This window comes from Geospiza fortis, unplaced genomic scaffold (genome assembly GCF_000277835.1).
Source record: "Geospiza fortis unplaced genomic scaffold, GeoFor_1.0 scaffold58, whole genome shotgun sequence".
NCBI classification, from domain to species: domain Eukaryota; kingdom Metazoa; phylum Chordata; class Aves; order Passeriformes; family Thraupidae; genus Geospiza; species Geospiza fortis.
The window spans coordinates 786,351-803,308 of record NW_005054359.1 but is presented as its reverse complement, the minus strand read 5'-3'; the positions used below and the strand labels follow the sequence as shown (position 1 = coordinate 803,308).

The 16,958-nt window shown below is 43.7% G+C and overlaps 1 protein-coding gene across 2 annotated transcripts in view; it reads left to right on the top strand.

The window, feature by feature from the left end:
* CDH20 (cadherin 20) overlaps positions 1 to 7,210 on the top strand; it is a 37,753-nt gene extending 30,543 nt beyond the window's left edge. For both annotated transcript variants that reach the window (XM_005423852.2, XM_031059290.1), the window contains 2 exons: positions 3,930 to 4,181; positions 5,601 to 7,210. In XM_005423852.2, coding sequence (XP_005423909.1) covers positions 3,930 to 4,181; positions 5,601 to 6,100 — 752 coding nt within the window. In that variant the 3' untranslated portion in view covers positions 6,101 to 7,210. The remainder of the gene's footprint in view (positions 1 to 3,929; positions 4,182 to 5,600) is intronic.
* The last annotated feature ends 9,748 nt before the right edge of the window (positions 7,211 to 16,958 follow it).

Genomic DNA, 16,958 nt, shown 5'->3' with positions numbered 1-16,958 from the left:
CTTGCTTGCTTCCTTGTGTTCTTTCTCCCAGTCCTGGTGGAGTATTTGTTTTTATTATTCCTAGCTCCTCATAATTACTACAATCAGATTTTAAAGTCTAACAGAATTGTCAGGCTAATCATCCCCAGTTCTTCTACAGGTGCAGGCAGAAAGAAACCAAGCCTTTCTTGTGAGAAGAGCAGTGATTAGCTCTGATCTCAAGGTTGGGACCTACACAGTGGTTAACTCCCCTGACCTCTCCAGAGAGGTATATCATTTCCAGTGAGGCAGAAAACTGCAGGAAGATGGTGCTGCCTGGCTTGTTCTCACAACCACATGAAGACACCAGCCTGCACACCTGTGGGAAGATCAGTTTTCACACAAATGTGGAACCAGCCATGCTGCAATCTTCAGCATCTCTGCTCAGTGCTGGAGCTAAGTGCTGCCAGCCAGCCTCTACGAGCCAAAGCTGCTGTGCTGGAAGCTGAGAGGAAAAATATTGTACATTCTTATCAGGACTGCTTTTTCTTTTTTAATATAATGGGGCTCTCATGTCCTCACAAGCCCTCTTCTCTCGATGGCTGGGGCTTAGCAGATATCAAATTTCGAATAAAATTGTGTATTCCAGTTCCTGCCATGCCGCATCACATTCCAGCTTGTCCTTCGCACTGCGCTAGCACATCAAATCACATTGGCTTTTGATGAGTCACACAACAAGCTTTGGCACCAGTGTATTTCACTTGCAGAGTAACAGGTAGAACAATTCTTTAGGGATGATTTGGATGCCTGCCTAGTACAAAGCAAAATGAAGCAAAAGGCCCAGAATGTAATCCTGGGAGTTACAAAGAGAATTTAATTACCAAGAACATTTAAGACCTGGATGATATGGTCAGAGCATCACAGCAGAAGGTATATATATACATATATATATATCTTTCAATATTAGATTATGGAAACTTAGTTTTGGCCTGAAAAAAGAGTGGTTAAAAACCCTTGAGATGTCTCACTAGCTGATTTTGCACAGCTTCTGTCAGGTTCACTGCTTGTGACTTCTTTTACAGGCAAAGTATGACCAGCTCAGAATAATTAATCTCTTTTTCCCTCACAAAGAGCAATTTTACATGAAATGAAGGTTTGCTGTCACCTGAATAGAAGCTGTGACTTCTAGTGTAAGTCAGTTTAAAGAAAGTGAATCTTTCACCCAGGAAAGAGAAATACAACCAAATTACTCCAGTTAGGGTGACTCAAGTATTTTCATTGACAGAGCATAAAAGCACTTTGCCACTTTCTGCCTTTGGGCTGCTTTTTCTCCTGCCAGAACAGGCCCAGTGATGAAAAGATGTGATATTAATAGCTGTGGAGCACATATAGAGGGCATATAAACAGCCAAAGGGAGAGAAAGCACTTGCATGTGCCCCAGGAGAGAGAAGGGAAAGGTTTGAGCAGGCAAGGGCTCCTGTCCACAGCATTCCCTTTGCCCAGAAGCCATGGGAGGCACAGGGTACTGCTCTCTGATGAGCTTTGGGACACATTCCTGAATCATGAAGTCATTTAGGTTGGAAAAGGCCTTCAAAATCATTGAGTCCAACTGTTAATCTAATGCTGCTGAGTCGCCCACTAAACCACAGCCCTAAGTGCCCCATCTACACATCTTTTGAATGTCTCCAGAGATGGTGACTCAAACACTTCCCAGGACTGCCTTCTCCAATGCCTGACCATCCATTCAGTGAAGAAATTATTCCTAATATCCAAGTCTCCCCTGGCACAACTTGAGGCCGTTTCTTCTTGTCCTATTGTTGGCTCCTAGGAAGACACCTACCCATGTCTGTCCATACCCACTGCACACACTCAGACCTGCATTGCATGTCAAAGGTGAAATCAGTAAACACTGGCACATAATCAGTTTTAAGCAACTTTGGGATTTCATCTTGCACCTGGTGGTTTTTCCTCAAAGCTCCAGCTCTTGGGACCGCATGATTTAACAAGACACTACAATTTCACTATATATTTGCATGCAGACATGCAACACACTTCAGAATTTAATGTTTTTGGAGTAAAAGCTTGAAATGTCATTGACATGCAATAAAAAGACCCTGAGATCCTTTTTAAAAACATGTCACAAATTTAAATTGATCTCACAAACTGTGGAACCTGACACCTCAATATTTTTATGTGCCTGTACTCTGTGATGCCATAAGATTAGAGGCACAGGGTTTGTAACTTGGGCCATAGTTTAAGTCTAGCAGACAAGTCTGGCCAATCTAGCTTGAGTTTGCCTATATTCCATAGTTGGCTGTACATGAAGCTCCTGATTTCCCTTCAAAAAGCCATCAAATCATTTTTGGTGTCCAGACTACAGTAGATCATATAGCTGAATTTATCTGCATTTAACCTGAGTATCTACACTGAAAAAAAATCACCCAAGATTTAAATAAATTATTAGCAGTGAATGGACAGAGGAATAATAAGGAAATTGAACACTTCTATGTTAATATTTTAGATTTTTTCAGAGTCTATCTGTGATCAGAAGGTTTGTTGCCTTTTCCAGGCAGCAATCCCATTGTGCCAATCCACCTGGGACAGCTGATCAGCATCCTGCATTTTCAAGCATAGCAAATGTACATTGGTAACAACCTGGAGATGCAGATGGCCAGACTGTGTGACCTCTTTTGAGCCAAGGGAACAGGGAATAAAACTAAGTAGTAAAAGAAATTGCATGAAGATAATTTCCCAAAAACTGCCACAGCATCAGTGCAGAGAATCAGAGCTTGTAGGTTTGCCAAAGAGAAAAAGTACCTGTACTGTTCCCCAGTAATCTTTCTTGGCCCTAGCCTTGCAGACATGTTTGTAAGAAAGGACAATGTTCATGCAAGTTTCTTTAGTCTCTTTGGTGACTCAGATCACACTGGAGACATTCAGTCCTGCACTTTCCAAAAGCACTGAAAAAATCAACACTCATCTCCAAAGACTTTTACTTTGGCACCCTGAGATGAGAATTGAGAACAAGCTCCTGAATCCATTTTTCACTTTTTTTCCACCTTTTTAAATTAGGAAACTTGGTGCACATTCTGAGAAATTAGAGGGAAGAGATAGAAAGGAATTCAAATGCCACTGGTAAATGTTGACATTTTAAAAAGCATGTTGAATATGAAGGAAAAAGCCCCAAAGGTAGGAATTTCCCTTGAAATGGCCAACAGCAACTGGCTGTTAGGTCACTCTTTTACTATTTTTGTCAGCAGCATCATTTTGATTCCTTTTGACTTAAGTTCTTATAAAAACAGGCAGTCACACTAAATGAAGCAGAATGGTCAAATCAAAGCAGAATTCTGACAACGATACAAAGCATTCTGGCTTTTTCTATGGCAGAAGTACTAAAGAAATTGCATGTACTTCACAGAAAAAATGTTTAGATGTGAATGTTCAACTCGCTGCTGCTTTAGGGTAGCAAGCTGGGTTTTTTCCTTTGTCCCCTTGTCGCCTCAAGCAGATGATCATGCCTTGTATCAAAAACCACAGAGTACCATCACATGTCCACAAAGGTTACATGCCAGCATCTCCAAAATTGTGGCAGCATCTGAGACCTAGAAAAGCTGCTGAGCATAAGCAAACAGGAACAACAAGTTGCCTTCAATTGCTCATTTCTGTCTTGCCCTCTGAAATCTGAATACTGTGAGTTTGCTCTGGGCATCTTGTATCACAAGGGGTAAAGGCAACTCCTAAGGTGTGTTTGCCTCTCAGGTTTGGATCTATGGCCTGAGAAGATACTGGAAGAGGGGAAGGAGAGGCAAAATTATTAGTGATTAACTGATTTTAAAATTAAAAAAAAAAAAAAGGAGAGAGGAGAAAAAATTGATGTGGCTCTAAGGCTGATTTTTTTTTAACATTATTTCTCTGCTGAATGTATTTGCTCTCCATATCAGCTGTCCTCTCTGTTTATTTCCTGCCCCTAGACAATACAGCATGGATTTTGACACGGCGCTCTGGCTTCAGACAAAACGAGCAGAACACGTTTTACCTGCCCATCCTGATCAGCGACAACGGGCGCCCGGTGCTGAGCAGCACGGGCACGCTGACCGTGCACGTGTGCAGCTGCGACGAGGAAGGCGTGGTGATGTCCTGCAACGCCGAGGCCTACGTCCTCCCTGTCAGCCTCAGCCGAGGGGCACTCATCGCCATCCTCGCCTGCATCTTCGTCCTGCTGGGTAAAGCCTGCACTTCTTCCTGGGAGGGACAGACTTTTTGGTTCTGGCCATGGTGCTGATGCACCAAAGGTGTAGGACCCAAACGCACACACACATATCTGTGTATGCCTATATATGTAGATGCATGCATGCCTAAAGGGCCAAATCAAGGACCCCATGGTGTAGTCAGCTACGTATGGCTTCAGGATCTGGACTGTAGGAATGGGGGAAAGGTATGGCCTGCAAATATTTCTGCCAGATGCCCAAAGTGCTATGGTGTCTGATATGGCCATGCTTTCCCGCAAGGGTATGGCAGTGGGAAGTATTGAGAGCTGTAGCTTGGGGCAGGTTAGTTTCTCATTCTGATCCACAGAAAACAGTAGTGGTAAGCCTAGTTCCATTTCTTGTCTTGGAGACAGATATCCCCACCTCCATCCTTTTTCCTTGAGACTTTACATTTAAATGGTGCCTGTGCTGCAGTAAAGTGGCTGAGGGTCTTGCATGAGTTCTGTCTCCACAATTAAATTTAATGCTTTCCTTGCCCAGCCATCCTATGTCCCCTGTTAGCTGTTGGTACCAAAAGAACTTCAGTTTCCTTGTCCAGTCTCTCAAATTATGCTATACTGGTTCAAAACACACATTCTCTGAAATTTCAGGGGACCCAGTTTGAGGAACAGTGTAGTAAGATACAGGAAAAATTCTTTAAAAGTGCCTCAATTCTGTCTCTTCAAAGGAGCCTAGATACATCAGCTCCAAATTTCAGTATCCAAAATCTTTGCTGAGTTCTAACTCTGGAAATAGATACCAAGCAATGGCACATTTTCAAAAGAAAAGGGCTCTGGTGCCTGTACGACCACTTCTCCCCATGCTAATAAGCATAGCGAGGGTGAGGAGCACCAGCACTGCAGCACTGCAGGAGGCTTGCAGATAAACAAAAAATTCCTTACAGCAGACTAAGGGGCTAGCTCTGCATTTTGCTGTGTAGGCAGACATATCACCGTGGTGACTTAGGACCATCCGTCTCTGTCACATGCAGTGGCCAGCTTGAGAGGCATCCCCAAAGCGGGCTGCAAAACCCACCCACAGAGCAGAAAACAAAATTTCTCTATGGCACTGCTGCTGCAGATAAACTGTTACTGACCTCTGAGCTGGCTAGCTTAAAAGTGGCAAGCACCACTAGATATCCGTGTCCTAAGTGTCACCAGGAGTTAAGAATTCAGGTGAGAAAGGGGACAGATTAGCAGGACCTCAAGCTACCAGTTTTGACTGGGGTGTGAGAGAGCGAGATTTCTACACGCCTCAGCTTGCAAACACTGCAGCTCTTTAAATCCAAGGGGCTAGCTGGGCTCACCCAGGGGAAAGTAGGGCAGAGGAAAGTCTGAAGCCCCAGCAAGATCTGTGTCCTTGCTGACAGCCCCGTGTCTTGTTTGGCTCCTGCAGTGCTGGTGCTCCTCATCCTCTCCATGCGGCGCCAGCGGAAGCAGCCGTACATCATCGACGAGGAGGAGAACATCCACGAGAACATCGTCCGGTATGATGATGAGGGTGGTGGGGAGGAGGACACAGAGGCCTTCGACATTGCCGCCATGTGGAACCCGCGGGAGGCCCAGCTGGTGGTGAAGAACCGGCAGGACATGCTCCCTGAGATAGAGAGCCTCTCCCGATACGTGCCTCAGGCGTGCGTCATGGACAACAACGTCCACAACTACGTGCTCGCCAAGCTGTACGAAGCTGACATGGACCTGTGGGCGCCTCCCTTCGACTCCCTGCAGACCTACATGTTTGAAGGGAATGGCTCGGTGGCGGAGTCGCTCAGCTCCTTACAGTCCGTGACGACAGACTCAGACCAGAGCTACGACTACCTGACAGACTGGGGGCCGCGCTTCAAGAAGCTGGCTGAGATGTATGGGGCCACGGACAGCAGCGGGGTTCTGTGGTAACAGGAGAGGAATGGCAGAGGGCTTTCCATGTGAAATCGTGTCCAGTTCGGTCCATTCTCATCAGATGCTTCCACGGACATGGGTGAGGCCTCATAAAAAAATAGCAATACAGTGCTTGGATGAGAATGGGAAGAAGGGTGTGAATGAAAGTCTCTCTGGATCAGCTTTACTCAGTTAAATTAAGTCACATTTTTGAAACTATGAGAAACAGAAGGAAGGAAGTTTTTTCCTGGTTCTTACGGCAAAATTGGAGAGCTCCACGGCATTGCTCTCTCTCTCTCTCTCTCTTCCTTTCTCTCCCTTTGTACACGGCAGCTTACTGAGCTCTATACATCAGGGTTCAAAGATCTATAAACTCCAACTATAATCTCCAACTCACTGAGAAATTGTCACCACAGAAGAGTTGCTTCCCGCTGGTCATTTCTTTCCCCATTAAAACAGAAAAGAATTGCTTGCTAACAAAAGAAAAAATCCACAAAGCAGAAAATTGAAACTGGAATCTCAGAGGGCTCCTTGTAAACTAAACTCCTCCCTCTGTTGCTAACAGAGCTCTTTTTTAATCCTTTAGAAACAAGGCTGAGGTTGGAGGTTCTTTTCCCACGTGACTGAGAGGGCTGGGGAAGAGGCTTTGAATTTCTGCTCTAGTTTAGTGGCTGATCTGTGAGTCACTGGCGTTAACACTAATCCATCTCCTATCAAGTTTGTGTAAATTTATTCTTGACTCTTTAAAACCATGACCCTGCTAAACTGCTCAGAACAAAACCAGAAAATCTGCCTCTTTTGCACTGTAGATGTCTCTTCCATGTGCCAAATGTGAAGATTAGATTCTACCAATGAAAGCCAAATAAATTTTAAAATAAGAAAAAGCTATATTTGGTAACTACATGGGTTAGATGGGCTTTCCTAATCTGTGTGAGGTCAATCCAAGGGATGTTTACATACTGTAGATAACCTACTTGAACAAATGCAGTATTATAGACGAATAAATGGATGTAAGAAAATTACATGTATAAGTTTTGTATATTTGTTAATTTTGGTAATAAATATGATGTACTGCATACAGTACAGTACCTTAGCACCTCTTTTAATAAAAGTTAAACAGAAGGGAAAGTCTGATGGCAATTTATTGACTACTTTGCACACAGCAGTTAGTGCTTATCTGCAGCTTGACACGCCTAAAGCATCAAGAAAAAATGGTTCATCAGCATCGTGTCAAGGAGACTAGGCTTCAGTTTGCAGAACTGAGCAGATTGTCTTCTTCTTTTATCATTGTTCACTTGGACATTGCCCTTAGCAGTGAATCTGCCCAAGTACAGCCCACCAGACTAGTTACTTTTCTAATTGAATCATGATGAAGTCAAAAGAAAGTCTTGCTTGATTTTTTTGAAACATTAAGGCCGGGGCATTGATAGGCTTGGAAACCAGTTACACAGCCCTGACAAGAGTCTCACGCCTTCAGAGCCATGACAGACTAAGATAAAATACCTATTTATTCTTACTCTGCAGTCAGTTCTGTGCCCAGGTCATCTCTTGTTTGCATGTGTAAGTGAGAAGAGCTAGGGAAATTACACTAACACAAATTTCATGGAAAGGGGCAAAAGGCCTCTGAAAGCAGAACAGTCTGCAATGGAATTTTCAGGTTTATTTCTAGCTAAGGACTCTCTACACCTCCAGTTGCCCAGAAAATAGATGTGCACACATAGTGCACATAACCACCCAGTTACCACACTTTCTCTATGGGCATGCCGTGCTCAGTTCCTGTTGCAGATGTGCACAAAACATTGCAGTCTCTCCTTTGCTAATCTTAGGCTATACCAATTTAAAGCAGGACCCTTGTTTCCATAGACTCACACAGTGTCACGCATCCCTGGAGAGCCATGCACCCACCAAGGAATAAAGGTTTTAGTGACTTCTTTCTTGTTAATCTGATGTGATGAAAACTGGGCCTTCACAAATAGTATGCCAAGGGTTCTGCTTATCACCTGAACATGCTTTACATCATTGCAGAAAGAGCACTGATAATTATTTGATAGTGATTCTTTTACTCATACCATAGCACTCACCCTCACATGTCATATTGATTTTAAAACTTTAAATTAGAACTGCAGCCATCATGATCAAGGAAGTAGTCTAAAGGACACAAAGCTGCTGTTGAAAGTCTGAGAGCTTCCTTGCCTCCTGCCACCACAGATACCACAGAACACAGGCAGGAGGACATCTATTCCACCACTTCCTTGTCTGATCTAAACATTAGTTTTACATATTTTAAGCAGATGTCTCTTTCTTCTTAAAGCCCCAGCTGTTAAATCTCTGTTACCTTTCTAGGCAGTCTTTCTAGGCATCAGTACACTCATTGCTGAAAGCCTTCCAGGGGAATTATAAGGCATGTACCCCTTGCAGCCATACAAGCCTTCAATGCACACAGATGACCTTGTCCCTCCACAGAGCTATGATTTTGTATTTTCAGACAATTACTGTCTCTCCCAGTAGTCACAGTCTACAGTAACAAAAAAGCCTCTAGATTGTTCTTCATATCTTGATTCCATGATGGTTTAAATCTCCTATTGTAGGCAGAGTGGGAGGATGGGGTGTAAAAGTACAGTCCAGCATCACACTGCCTTCAACCTCCTGCATGAGAGTTACCCCAGGACAAGCTGCCTGATGGTCTGTTTTGAGTCCACAGAAGCCTCCAGATGTGGTCTCTGCCAGACAGGCTGTGCAGTAGCCAGGAGCAGCTTCCCAGGGTGTGTATCCCCCATCATGGAAAGACCAGCAGCCCTTTTACCAGGGGCTTGCAGTCATGCCACAGGGGAATTCATAACCCACCTTCCTAAGCTGCATGTCTGCATTAGGCTCTCTGATTGTCCTCAGGTTTTCCTCAACTTGTGATCACAGTCAATAGCTGCACAGCTTGATGTTGTGACACTTACCAGCTGGTGTTTAGTAGGCACTTGGCAGCCTGGCACCTTTTTTTCCATTTTATGGAACAGGTGACAGCGTTTCTGCAGTCTGTGAAATGTCTATGCCAACAACCAACACTTGTATCTATCACATTGCCACAAACAAAACAGAAGAACCCTCTGGTTTTGCTGATGAGATATGAAAAGGATCCATTTTCAGACACATCAGGGCTCAGCAGGCCCAGAGTAGAAGACAAGACTCCAAGCCCAAAGGAAATGCATGGTGCCACAGACTGTCAGTGAAACAAGCACACTGGTCACAAAGGTCCTCAGCCTCCTGCTCAAGGGCAGCCCCAGCTGTGTGCATGAATGTTTGCAGCACTACATAAAACCTGCCTGTGGTTTGCAGCCAGGGAGCTCAGCCTGCCATGGTGGAGGGACTGGGCTTTGCCATGCCACCAGACACTTCCAAGGGACAGTCCCAGTTCTGGATGGCAGCCACTCTATCCACTGCCCTGGTGTAAGGGCAGAAATGTCAGAGGGCCAGGACAAGGTCCTATGTGCCCTCACCAGTGTCCCCAGTCCCTTTGTGCTCCAAGGATGGTCTGAGTGCACAGAGCTTTTACCACTATTCATTTTGGCTTGTTTCTCTGATGACATTTTTTCCACGGCTGCCAGTTCTCAGGGAAAAAAAAAGGACTTACCATCCAGCAACAATCTCCTAGTCTCAGCTGTGGTTGCAAATCAGTGGTTCAGAGGAAAGAATAACAGAGCATGCAAGTCATTTTACTAATTTCAGCCACTTAAAAATTGAGCATATGGGCTAAGCAATCCATCTCAACTCTCTCTCTCTAACAAACAGAGTTAGACAAAGAGTGATTCACTGCCCCCATCCTGGCCATCTGTATGATGCTATGGCCCCCTGGAGCTGTATGCCTCTCAGTTAATGCCCGGGCCTCTAGGGATTCACCCCTGCTGCTCAGTCTGGCCCTAGGCACGGCATTCCCAAGTCCTCTGCCCTATGTTTGGTTTTGCCAGTGACCAACCATGGGGAAACGCTACAGTCTCTGATGTTTTCCTTTCCTTTTCCTACCACCTATCTCTGCCTTGTCTAGGTAGGTTGCATGACCTGCCACTCCTATTCTGCACTGGTCATCACACCAAGGCTCTGAGTAGCAGTGTTCTTTAAACAATCTGTCAAGGACTCCAGGTCTCTTCAGAGCAAAATATAGAACTCAGGAATGCATGAAAAGAGTTAACATCATTTTTTCTAGTGTAAATTTTCTTGCAATGTTGCCTTTCATTTGCGGCTGCATTGCCCATTTATCCAGCTTTTTTAGGCCCCACTTGATTTTGTAATTTCTCCTCCAGTTTTTATTGCTCTTAATCACTTTATCCTACTATCACATTTGTTGCCTAAAATTCCCTTCTAGACCATTCATTAAAGCCAGTAGTGACATAAATCCTTGTGGGACACAGAAGTTATATTTTGGTCACCTTGAAATATCATTTATTATCCCATGCCAGTATTTTCCTTGATGCAACTTTCACATAGCACAAGCTAGAACCTGCTGTCTGAGCACAGCTCCCAGGAACCATCAAACTGGAGGGATGGATAGAAGTCTGTTCTGCATATGCACCACATCTTACTTGTCCTGGCCATGAGTAAGAGAAAGGAGGCATACAAAAGATGCACAAGTGATACCTTACAGATTCCAAAAAAGTTCTGACCTGGACAAGTTCAAAGTTGAGGAGATTCAGTTGGTTTTGTGTTTGTGATGGCAGGGTCTTACTAATAACATCACCTTGGTTTATGCCAGCTTAGCTATCAGGTAGATCAAACACAGGAGAGAAGTTGGGCTCGAGAACAAGTGAGGATAGCATGTGAGGAAATCTGTACTGTTGCTCTCCCTTGTCCTGTGAGTCAGGGTGTGAGACAGCTCATTTCATCCAGTTCAAGGAATAGCCTTTAAAGTATTCTCTCCACATGAAGCTGATGTAAACAGGCAGTGGGTCTGTCCAAGACATCCTAATTTGTGCCTGCTGAGATGTGCAGCATCCAGAAGAGAAGTTGTGTTTCACTCAGTTGTGCCCCTGTCTCTCTCACAGCAGTGCATCAGAGAGCTCCAAGATAGCCACTGCTGCAAAACAGCTGTATCACCTAAGGGATTCATTCTCCTGCATAAAGGTCAGTGATTTGTCTCTCATTTGGACTGTAATGCAGTAATAATCTGCATCAGTTCATCCAGTTGAAATACACAGGAAAATCAGCAGACAGCAGTGAAACTGAGGTGGATTCAGAGATGTGATCCTAGGAAAGCAGTAGGAGCTGGGGAGTCTCACTGTCAAACCAAGACTTTAAGGACAGATTTTCTGTTTCGCTTTCTTATGTCAACCCTCTGAAGACCTTGCCCACAATGACACGCAGGTATTTTGCTGTTGACCTCAGAGGTGGCACATCAGGCCACCTGCATCACTGACTGAGCAGAAGCAGCAGAGCAATGTTGATACTGAGACATTAGAGTAACATGGTAGAGGAGGTAGAAGTGAGTCACTTCACAATGACGTTTAAAAATCATGTGATTTTTTTAAGACCTGATGTAGGAGACAGTACAGTCTGAATGTCTGAATGCCATTTTCAGACATCATTCATTATTAAGCTCATCATTAGCGAATAGACCTCTTGGGAAATAAGAATTTTCAAACTCACTTTTTAATATCTATAGGCTGATTCCATGATGACTAACCCTATAATTTTTTTCCCAAAGGTGCATGAGGTACAGCACTTAACACTAGAGGCAGAAGTTCTTGCCATGCCACATAAAACCAACAACAATAATAATGACAACATCTATTATAATGGGGGTCAAAATTTGCTTCTGTTTTGTGACAAGGCAGACTCATAATGGAATTTAGGAAGCTGAATCCCTAGTTAAAGGATTAGTAGTTCCAGATGTTCTAGGAAGTGTTAAAAGCCAGGCTGGATGGAGCTCTGAGGAACCAGTCAAAGGTGTCCCTGCCCATGGGAGAGGTACTGGAATTAGATGATCTCTAAGTTCCCTTCCAGCCCAGACTGTTCTGTGATTCTATTATGATTCTGTGATTCTTTCTGCCAAACACACAAGGGTAAATCAGAGTGCAACATGATCCTCCTCACCATCACAGTATCATGATGAGTGCCAAACTGAAGATTTGGTCTTTTCTACCATATCTAGGAAAAGAAAAATAATGGAAAACTTTTCTTTCAAGCAGTGGTGCTAACATATGATGGGTTATTTGGCATTATTTCTTTTATTTTTTGCATAGTATATTCTTGGGGCTTGTCAAATGGAGACAACCTGTCCAACAAAGTGATTTCTTTATGAAGCTCAACCAAATAATCTGTAAGATCACAGGTATCCAAGATGGTTAAAGTAGAAAAAATGAGGTACAAGCAATCAAATGTCATCTTAATGGAAACATAAACAGAGCCCCAGCCTGCATATGACTTATTCTAACCTCAGAGCAGCCTTCTGGTTACAAAAACTCTTGTTTACTTTCAGTTTAGAGACATATTCCCAGAAAGAAAGCTAATTAGTTGAGGTACATACTTTGAACAGCCTCAGTCTTGTGCCCACAGACCATGATCTTGCATTTAAGATGTACACTAGAAGGAAGGAAATATGCACTATGCCTATACACTGTGCTCTTGTCCTGAGATTGAAAAGTGTTTTGCAAATTCTGCTACAGAGTAGTCTGGTGCATTTTACAAACAAATAAATGGAAACACAGGGAAGTTTAAAAAATTATGAAGATTTCAAAAGACATCATTGTAGACATGGTAACCTGTCCCAACAGTCATTCTAAACAGAATTCCTCTTGCAACTTAATAAATCATGCCTATGGCATAGGTGGCAGGTGGGCAATAGAATTTTGAGCTATAGCTCAGGTGCAAAATTATTTTTTACCCATAAGATAAACATATCTGTGAGTTACATGATAAATACAGTCCCTCAACAGAAAATTATCTCTGTTACTAATCCAAGGGAATTTCACTTTATGATTTCTCTATATTTGAACCTATCATTTACCATTCAGCCAACTGTCCAACCACTAAAGAAATCCAAAGTCAATGTTGCGTTTACAGCTCAAAACAGATGAGTAGGATAAAAATGTCTGAAAGCTCTAATTAAATCTTATCATCCAGAGTTAATTGTAAAGTGTTTTCCTAGACTGTTAGAGCAGTGAACAAGCGCAACATAAATTATGTGTAATTTTGAGTAATTACAGATGATGTTAGCATTTTTGAAACATCACTCACAGTAAGAGTTCCAAACTGACCGATTTATAAGATACTGTGCCTCCTTCTTCTTCTTCTCTGACAAATTTCATCCACCTCATGGTTCTGCTTGATAAATGAACAGCACATTCAAAGATGCAGTAAACTGCTGGCTTTGCTTAGAACAAGACCAAATTAAACAAGCATTTTCTGTCAGCAGTTTCTGATAAGGAATAGTCTCAGTGCCTCACCAGCCCTGACTTCATTTGCAGGTTGGTGCAACAAAAGCCAGTGTAAAGACAACAGCTGCATCCCCTGGGAGGAGTTAGAGACTATAAGCCACTGCAGCAGCCACCCCAAAAACATGTTTGGTGAATGAGAAAGGAAGACTGAAAACCTTCCCTATGATCCCAGTACCAGGTTTTCATATCTGGGCTCACAGAAAGCAAGGCATCTGCCACCAACATTTTGGTGAACAGCCATAACCCTGTGTTAGCCAAAGAGGGCCCAGTGGGCTTTCCCAGCTCATCACCAACAGCCAACACCGAGGGACTACAGGGCCTGAGGTGTGGCTTTGACTCTGATGTTGATGCTACACGCAGGTCAGGCAAATTTTCATGGTCTTTCTGTGCTGTGGCTTTCTACCCAGCGTACCACAGGGGTAACTGTCTCTACTACCCACTCTAAAGTCACACAACAACATGAAGAATTTTATTATTTATCTCAGCAGACTTCTAAGCATTTTAGAGCCCCAGGCACATGCTAGATAGGATATAAAGCTGCATATTTCTTTTCAAAAAGCACATACCCTTCTAGCTCTGGGAAAAGAGGAAAAGAAGGATGACTCACATGCAGCAGATGTTGGTAACATCTCTTAACACATTACTGGAAAGCACTCAGAGGCTGTAAGGATGCAGGATCCATTAAAGCCTATCTAGACTAGATTTGAACAAAATGCTGTGGCAAGCCAGATCCTAGATCATTCCCCTTGTCTCACTTTATCAGGCGTAGTCACAATATTTTGTTTGTCAGACCTTCTCTCCAAAACCATCAAAGCACACAATAAATATGAATAACTAAAGCAGCACAGCATTCTTGATGTGTACAGTGGCTCTGTTATCAGTAGCCCTGGGAGGGTATTACTCTATTATTGTAATATTATTGCTAAAGAAAATCAGCTGTGTCTTGGTGCAGCCCAACAGGATTTAAGACCAATAATACAGCAGGCCCCATTTTATCAGAAAAAAATGCAGACCAGATGTAAAAATTACCAGATGTAAAATTAATTGTCTAAACTCTTTCTGTAGACAATAGAGAGAGGGGATGAATCCTCAGCAAAACATGCACATTACCTTAGACACTCTTCTGAGGACAGGAAGAATTGACCTGTAAAGGAGGGTTTCTCTATCCCAGTCCATCATCTGCTGGCCACACCGGAGGTGTCCCCATAGACCAGAGGTGCCCAAGGGACAGCTGAGGCTTCAAACAGAAAGAGTAGGTTTAGATTAGATATTCAGAAGAAATTCTTTACTGTGAGGGTGCTGAGGCGCTGGAATAGGTTGTCCAGAGAAATTGTGGATGCCCCATTGCTGGAAGTGTTTCAGGCCAGGTTGGACAGGGCTTTGAGCAACCTGATCTAGCGGAGTGTGTCCCTGTCCACACCAAGGGGGTTGGAACTAGGTGATCTTAATAGCCTCTTCCAACCCAACCATTCTATGATTTTATGATCCTGACATTTATGATCCTGCACAGCTCCAAAAGGGATGAAAAAAAGTCTCATTAAGACATCAGTGCAAGAGACCTCGGTGAAGAGTAACATCTCAGAGGGATCCATTTTACTGTGTTGGGTACCTGTAGTGCTGCACACTCTGCTTCACAAGTTTCACAAGGGTGTACAGCCCAGCAGGCACATCCACTGCTGGTGGACACACCTAGTGTCAGCACTAACTACTACCCCCCTGCCTCACTGCTCAATCTGACATGCGGCAAAAACAAGCTGGCCAACCCCTCTTTTAATTGAAAGACATTTGTATTGAGGACCAGATGCAAGAATGTGGCACTGGTTTCATATATAGTGTGATAAAAATTTTCTTTAAACCTGTAGCAAATTGTTTGTTCTATTAGTATCAGATCCCTGTCCACAACACAGAGATAATGGTCTCCTCCACCTTAGCTACTCTGCCTGTAAGGCCAGGGGAGCACCTCTCATTTTGTGTCTGGATAATGGGTACTGCAATGTATCAGAATTACAAGAAGAAAAATTATGCTATTTAGCTATTTCTGCTGTTGCATCCTCCCTGCCAGCCTCTGCCTGCAACTCATTGTCCTGTCTCTGCAGTAAATACTGTGATAGCAGCTAAAAGCAAAACACAGCTGTAGTGAAACATCCAATCAGCTTGAAGCCATTAAACAAACAGAATGCCTGCTCTTTCCTTTTGTTTAAAATATCATTACTGGGAACAAGTCCTCTCTATCACTGCCTTTGTGCTTCAGTGCACACGTTAGGTTTCCAAACCTGACCTAGTTTTGGCTAAAAAGTTTCGCTGAGAGAGCCTACAGACAGCATCTCCAGGCACGCTATTTTCTCCCTCTAATCAATACATTATAAAGGCTGGAGTGTCTCCTTTTGCTGAAAATGTTGCAAGGGATGAGGAGCCACACTATGATCAGGCTCTAATGCAACTTCTTGCAAGCCAACTGCACCATTGCACATGCCAGCCTCCTGCTTCCCCTCAGACCTTTCAACATCCCTCATTTTCCATGGAGCTGACAAAGTCCAGTCCAACCCTGCAACAGCTCCAATGGCACCGCTCTGAAAACAGGAAAAGCTTTGCCTTGCCTGCAACAGGTAATTGGGGTTGGCACACTGCAGCAGTGTTTGAGGAGCCTGGCAACGTTTTTAAGGTGTTTGGATGAGCTGAATTTATAGCTGAAGTCTTTTTTGGCTGTAAGGTCCTGCCTTCAGGACCCATTTGTTTGTTTTAACTGTGCTCAGGATTTCCCTGAGCTGCTTTTAAGATGACTGACAAGGGGATCTGCTGTGCAGGGGATGGGCAAGACAGAGTTCACAGTAACTAATAACTACTTTGCATTCAGATAGCTCTGACAAAGGCTTCTTAACTCCAGGGGCTTGCTCTGGAGTGAATAGGTTCCATCCAGAAACACCAGCATTAGAGGGTGTCAAGATGCATCTAATGGCAGACAAAGACCCCATGTAGGCTGCACCAAACTGTCACCATGTGCAACCTGACTCTACCTGGTGCTTCCTCAGCCCTGTGAGATCCACAGCATGAGTCAGCCAAGCCTGACTGAGATGTGCAAGTGGACTCATATTTAAGAGCAGCACAGCTCATGGGAGAAGGGAGGAGGTGACATCCCATCACTTGGCAGCATGCACATCCAAAAGGAATGGGAAGTCAGAGGGAAGCTGCTGTCTGATCATGAGATTTGGGGCACACTGGACAAAAAGTACTATTTCAAAGAGCTGCGAATCAGACAGTGGAGAGAAGATGGAGGCATTTGGTTGGGAGGATGCTCATGGCTGTGAGGATATTCAGCATATCCCTGAAAAGAGGACATTCAGAACCCAATGACAGAACAACAATAGGGGGGAAATACTGATCCTACTTCATATTCTTTTAGCTGAAGAAGAAAAGGGGCATACAGTGAAGGACTATGTTAGAAATGCCTGAGCAAAGAT